General features: G+C 34.4%; 1 protein-coding gene across 3 annotated transcripts; it reads right to left on the reverse strand.

Annotated features, from left to right (window-relative positions):
* Window positions 1-2,317: 2,317 nt before the first annotated feature.
* On the reverse strand, window positions 2,318-6,491 carry AGTR2 (angiotensin II receptor type 2). Of its 3 annotated transcripts, none has more exons than XM_043458919.1 (3): window positions 6,380-6,491; window positions 6,168-6,229; window positions 2,318-4,921 (listed from the first exon to the last, which is right to left on the reverse strand). In XM_043458919.1, exon 3 carries the CDS (start codon window positions 4,880-4,882, stop codon window positions 3,794-3,796), a length of 1,089 nt encoding a protein of 362 aa, XP_043314854.1. In that variant the 5' UTR covers window positions 4,883-4,921; window positions 6,168-6,229; window positions 6,380-6,491; the 3' UTR covers window positions 2,318-3,793. The 3 variants fall into 3 exon arrangements, with proteins under 3 accessions (XP_043314854.1, XP_043314856.1, XP_043314855.1); XM_043458921.1 differs by having other exon boundaries at window positions 2,318-4,918; window positions 6,156-6,229; window positions 6,380-6,480; XM_043458920.1 differs by having other exon boundaries at window positions 6,156-6,229; window positions 6,380-6,480.
* Between the last annotated feature and the right edge of the window lie 219 nt (window positions 6,492-6,710).

Here is a 6,710-nt window from a genome sequence, read left to right on the forward strand (position 1 = left end):
ACATTTTACTTAGATCTAATTTAGGGATATAAAGTGTAAAAATACAGTAAATCCCCTACCTATGTATGAATTCTAAGAACATGTTTGTAAGTCTAATTTGTTCATAAATCCAACAAAGTTAGCCTAGATATGCACCTAACACAATTGACTATACACTACTGTACTGCAATAGGTTTATAATATTTTTCATATAAATAATACATAAAAAACACATACAAAATAAAGAAAACATTTTCATCTTACAGTGCAGTACCTTGAAAAGTATGTTAGTACCAGCTACATCACTGCTGCTTTTACACTTGCTTCTGGACATCCTGGGTTCAGAATAAAGATACTATACTACTGTACTCTATACAATAGTGTACAGTAAAGTACACAAAAGCACAACCACTTATAGACAAGCATGCACATGACCATGTATGCCAGACATGTGAACTAACTTATGTGATTGGATGTACAAACACACATTTGCATTTTTTAAAGTTCGCAACTTCAAGGTTCATATGTCGGGGACTTACTGTAATTTTACTTGACTTTTCATAATAAAAATATATATTCATTTTGCAAATTGCAAGAGATGAATTTCTCTGGTAATCCTATATAATCTTATTTCACAAAACTAGCATTCATGTCAACATTTTTGTCCCTCAAAATAAATGTTTGAGGGCCTTGCTTTGTGTGTGGAGGTAGAGGGGGCAGCAGGGAGTAGCGGTTACTTCATGTAGTTCTGTAGAGCATGAAGCATGAGAAAAGAGTAGTGGAGAACCAGGCAGAAAGCCTTATCCATTAGCTTTCTCTCTTTTTCTTCATAGGTGCTAATATACCACCTGCCCAGTATTCTTTTATTGCTGTGGTCAGGGATATGTAAGCAGTGTGGTTTGGGGAGAAAGTTGAAGGTCTGAGCAGGACTGTCTCTGAAATATCAGCTTGTAGCCTAAGATTCACTGAAACTACTAAATACATCTGTTAGGATTACCCAGATCATTGATCAGAGACAAACTTAAAGATTAATATGAGCTTATTTGTACCTCAGTGTCCTTATTTGTAAAATGAGAATAATTTAATCATTTTGGGAATAAAATGGGATAATGCAAGTAAAATACTTATAAAAGTATATATCATACAGTGCTCACCTAATAGTAATAACTATTATTATTATTACTATGTGGTTCTTGGGCATTATGTGGGTGAGACGAATAAAGGTAGAACCATGGAAAAGGAAGCAAATTAGGTAATACTTGGAAATGAGACAACCAAAATGAGAAGAATACAGTTTTGTTTGCTATCTGAGAAACTTAACCTAAAGAAAAGAAGACATTTATACCTTTGTATATTCCTGCAATCAGAGTTCACATATTCATGCACCATCTTCTCAAATGACATTTCTTCTTAGTCCCAGGAAAGACCACTGTAGTCCAAGCCTCAGAGAATTACTTAGGGATCAATACTGGGTTCCTCTGGTGGCTCAGTTGCTAAAGAATTTGCCTGCAATTCTGGAGACCAGGGTTCAGTCCCTGAGTTGGGAAGATCCCCTGGAAAAGGAACTGACAACCCACTCCAGTATTCTTGCCTGGAGAATTCCATGAACAGAGGAGCTTGGCAGGCTACAGACCATGGGGTCACAGAGTCAGATAGGACTGAGTGATTAACACTTTCACTAACAAGGAAGTGGAGGCCAGGCTTAAAATCGCAGGGATTAGGTAAATAATTCTTTTCATTAAGGGAACATCCAGGGGAGGGAGGTTTGTATTAGTATCATAATTGTTATTGTGGGAGAGGAACTGACATGAGCTGAATATTGGAAGCTGAGTAGGTGTTCATCAGTTGAGTGAGACACCCTGAGGGTCGGGGATGACTGGAGGGGTGTTCAGGAAACAGAGTGGTGTGGGCAAAAGCAGACAGGCATGAGAGAGCATTAGGTTTGAAAAAAAGCAGTTTGAGTCCTTTTGTGATGCTTGAACATACAGTGTAAGAAAGAGATGGCAGAGAAAAAAAAAGTCAGACAGGCAGGGAAGAATCAGATTCCTTGTGGTCTTGTAGACCATAGCAAGAAATCTGGGCTTTCCTTTGATAATTAATAAGGGATTATGGCTGAAAATGCAAGAGTGGGAGACTAGAAGAGTATAGCAAGAAGCCAGATAAGGAATGATGGAAGGTAAAACTAAGAAGTATCAGTGGGGATTGTAAGGAAGATTAGGATACAAGAGAAGGTAAGAATCTATAACTTGAGGTAGTTACAACAAAAAAAGTAGAGTGCACATGATCTTCCAATTAAAGCTTTTATTTATGTTTTACAAAGTTATTTAAAATATGAAGTCATAGTTGGTTATACATTTAGCTATTTGTTTTTATTGATAATAATAGATGACATGAAATAAGGACTTTTCCAGAAAGTAGATCAAGAGTATTGTTGGATCTATAGCCCTGAAATCTGGTGGAGACGCCAAGCTCCTGAAACTTTACTTCTATCTTAGAGGTCAGTACTGGTCTAGGAAGGTCCTAGATAACCTGTTAAAATATGGATCTGGTGCAGAATGAAATCTCTAACTTCTAAAATTAGGATTCATGCTCTAAGTAAAGTAAATTCAGTCAGTTTCAGGTATTTCTCAAACTTAGGAGTTCTAATAGTGTTAAGAAATCTATGGACCAGTCACTGGTATAGAAGAGTTCCAAAGAATCCTATAAATTCTGGAACAAACAGTATCCATAGGTATAATTTAAGTATACCCCATGGTCTATATTTTCTAAGCCATGTTGCATTGCCCTGACAGGTAGGTTTGTTGTGTGACACCAAACTTGTCATTTGCTGGATCTCTTTGTCCTCCTTGAGTATCAAAATTCCATTCTGAAATAACATTTTCCTATGCTAGTTAAGGGTTTATTACAAATTAAAGAGTTAAAGCAGCCACCCAAATATTTTGGGAAGCAACCCACAACCAAAGCATCAATAAAAAAACTCAGGTCAACTTCCTATATATCAAAGCACTGTATCCAAAATGTCAAGGATGTAAAAAATGACCTTTACATTTTATACACTAAATAGTTTTTAGTTATTGTTTTTTTAAAAATTATTAGAGGACATAGAAACCTTCAAACCATTAAAATTAATAGAAATTTAAAAAGTGTTTAATTCAGACTTTAGTGAACACTCAGATATTTGTTTATTGCAGATCTATGTTGTTACACATTTCACTTTTTATGATTATAAATACAAGTTAAATGTAGGAGTACATGTGATCTATACTATATTCTTAGCCCTACTCAATATGTAGCTATATCTTAAATATAAATTTATGCTAAAGTGAAATATAAAAAGATTATTATTCATAATATAAAGTAGAAGTGCTCATTCCTTTTAGAATACTATCTTGTAAATAATGCAATGAATTAAAAGACTGGCCTTAGTTCAAGAGAAAAGCTTGATGAAAATAGATATAAAAATCAACAAAGACTCCAGAATTTCTCAAAGAGAAATCTGAAACCCCAAATCATCATTCACAATTTCTTATTAATTATAATTTGAGATAAATTCCCAGTTACTTCTAGATTATAAATACGTCTCCCCAGTGACATCTTGTACAGATAGACAAGGAAGGAAAAAAAAGGAGGCAATTTTTGAAAGTCACTGGAGAATAAAACTTAAGAGTTACATTTGGTTTCCTGTTCTAGAAGTCTGAGAAAAGATTACATTAAGGGGAAAAACTTGTTATTTTACTAAAGCCATTAAAAGATAATTCAGGGAGATCTTTTAAGCCAAGTAGCTGTATTGATAACATGTATTCCACTCTCACGTTTAAGACACAAAGGTCTCCATTTCTCTAAGGGAACTGCTTTTTCCACATGACCCATTCTCTCTCTTGCCTTGAAGCCAAGTAATTGGAACCCTAAACACACGGCGGAGCTTCTGTTGGAACCTGTTTCCAACAAAACAATACAGAAAGGGATTAATGCAGCTGTTGGTGAATCCCAGGAGAATGGCAAAAGGAAGTGCCAGGTCAATGACTGCTATAACTTCACAGCTATTAATGACACCCATCCAGGCTAGAGCATCCAGGAAGGTCAGCACATGGAAGGGAAGCCAACAAATGATGAACGCCAGAACAACAGCAGCTGCCATCTTCAGAACTTGGTCACGAGTTATTCTATTCTTCCCATAGCTATTGGTCTTCAGTAGATGTTTTCTGATTCCAAAATAGCATGTTGCTATGAATATTAAAGGGATAATAAAACCAAGGATATTTTTCATTAAGGCAATCCCAGCTGACCATTGGGCATACTTCTCAGGTGGGAAAGCCATTATGCAAGCATTCACCCCTAAATATTCAATGGTTCTGACATCCCGGAAATAAAACGTTGGCAATGAGGACAGACAAGCCATACACCAAACAAGGGGAACTATATAAGATGCTTGCCAGGGATTTCTTCTTTGAGACAGAAAGGGGTAGATGACAGATTGGTACCTATCAACACTCATGCAGGTGATAAAAAAAATGCTTGCAAACATGTTCAGGGTCAGGAAAGAACCAAAAACTTTGCACATCACAGGTCCAAAGAGCCAGTCATATCTATGAGAATAATAGGTTGCCCAGAGAGGAAGAGTAGCCAAAAGAAGTAAGTCAGCCACAGCTAGATTGAAGATGTAAATGCTGGAAACCTTCTTAGGACCCTTTTGACAAAAAAACAGTGTAACCACAATAGTATTGACAAGAAATCCAACCGCAAAAATAATGTGATAAAGAACAGGAATTGCATCCAAATGCTTATCTGATGGCTTATGTGAGCAATTAAAGGTAGACTCATTGCTAGAAATGTTCACAAGTCCAACGTGAAGATTGCTGGTAATGTTTTTGCTGATGGTGGCAAGGGAGAAGTTGGCTTTCATGTTGATTGAAATGTCAGCAGCTTCTAATTTTTACACCTTCTGGGGAAAAAAAAGAACTCGTAGAACACATACAGAATTTAGGATATTATCAAGTCATTAGCATTATAAAAGTTTGTTGAAAGCAAAAAATATAGGTGATTATAGAAAATATTGGGAAACAGAAGCATGCCTTATGAAATAAGAAGGACTTTACTTCTTGAAGAAGAGAATTCTCTCAATAATACCAAGAAATTAAGACATTCTGACATCAAGACTGAAAATTCTAAGCAAAACTACTTTTTGCCCTTCTTTTCTTTTGTCAAAAAGTTTAAAGAAAATTAATATTTCAAAAGGTTAGTCAGAATAGGAAATACATGAAACAAATAAGGAGAAACTAAGAAATAAGAAAAGCTAGCATTTCAAAAACACATGAGCACATATCTCACTCTGTATACTTTCTAGAAACCACACCACTGCCTGCTATTGCTTAGAGAAATGCCTTATTCAAGTAACTAATTATATACAAATCATTCCAGCTATGGAGAAATAAGTAAAATAAACTATGGAAAAAATAAGTAAGTATACAAAAGACTTAAAGAGAATATGCAAAAGGAACATATTGAGATGGTGGGTTATGGCTGGTTTTTACTAATTAAAAATAATTCCTATAGTTCTGCTTTTCCATTGTTTTCACAATAATAATATAATTAAGAGGTAGTTATGGAATATGTGCATATTTTTAAAACCTCCATCACATTTTAATAGAGACTATTACTTTTACATATGGATATTTAAGTTTAATTCATATAAAAGAAAATCTACTTATATTTTTTTAATTAGGAAAAGGAAACTAAAAAATAGCCAAATTGGATTCAGGGTCAAATATGAAAAATTGTGTTGTTCAATGAAATAAGAATTGAACATCAAAGATTAATCATAATATAATTGTATCACTTTTTCCTTTGCTATTTCTTTTTTTTAGTTTAACAGCTAAGTAGTAACAGTGCTACTTGGCTCTTGAATATTATAACCAATATTCAGATTTTTGTGATACTGTTATTTTTAATAGCAACATTATTTTAAAACAAAAGAAAATTAGCTGAAGATAAGCACAGTAAGGGAAAGACTATTCCTTTGGATAGTTTCAAAACACATATAAATAAACTACTCAGTGAAAATGTAATCAGCAAAGAATCTCTTAATAAACAACAAACTTATCACTTTTGTTTAGAGCTTTACTCTGTCATAATCTTGACTTAACAAATTAACATGAAATAATCTAAAATAAACTCACTTGAAAACTTACTGGTTGTTCGAGTTTAAAACTTAGTTATCATAAATCAGCTTGCCTCGTTCTTAAGTGCACCCCTGTAAGAGAAACAGTAGTTTAATAATTTAGGAATTTTGCAAAATACAGCGTTAAAATCAGGAAAAAGGGAAAGTGCATCCATAAAAAAATTTTCATTTAATGTATGTTTTACTTTCCAAATAGAGTATGTATAAATTGTGCAGACCTACCTTAAAAATTCAGGCTGAAGAATGCTTTTAATTTTGTGCTTATTCGTTCCCTTAGAGTCGGGGACGTAATAGCACCAGATCTCTGGTTTCCTTCTTATATATTCCGTCTGTCCACTGGGAGCCTTCAACCTACATAATTCTAGGGCTGACTTATGAACACTTGCCAGCTTTCCAGTGGGTTTTTTTTTTTCTGGCTGCAAAACATTAATCTGAAATTCTCACTGTCTCCAATCATAACAGCTCATTCAAATAAATCTCAAACAAAAAATGAAGTTTCCACAAATGTGTTAGAGAATTTTAAGTCAGTGGCTTACTTTAAAAGAAGAATATA

The sequence above is a fragment of the Cervus canadensis genome, chromosome X, assembly GCF_019320065.1.
Source record: "Cervus canadensis isolate Bull #8, Minnesota chromosome X, ASM1932006v1, whole genome shotgun sequence".
Taxonomy (NCBI): Eukaryota; Metazoa; Chordata; class Mammalia; order Artiodactyla; family Cervidae; genus Cervus; species Cervus canadensis.

Coding starts and splice junctions, on each gene's coding strand:
- AGTR2 (XM_043458919.1), bottom strand. CDS start 4,882: ATGAAAGCCAACTTCTCCCTTGCCACCATCAGCAAAAACATTACCAGC.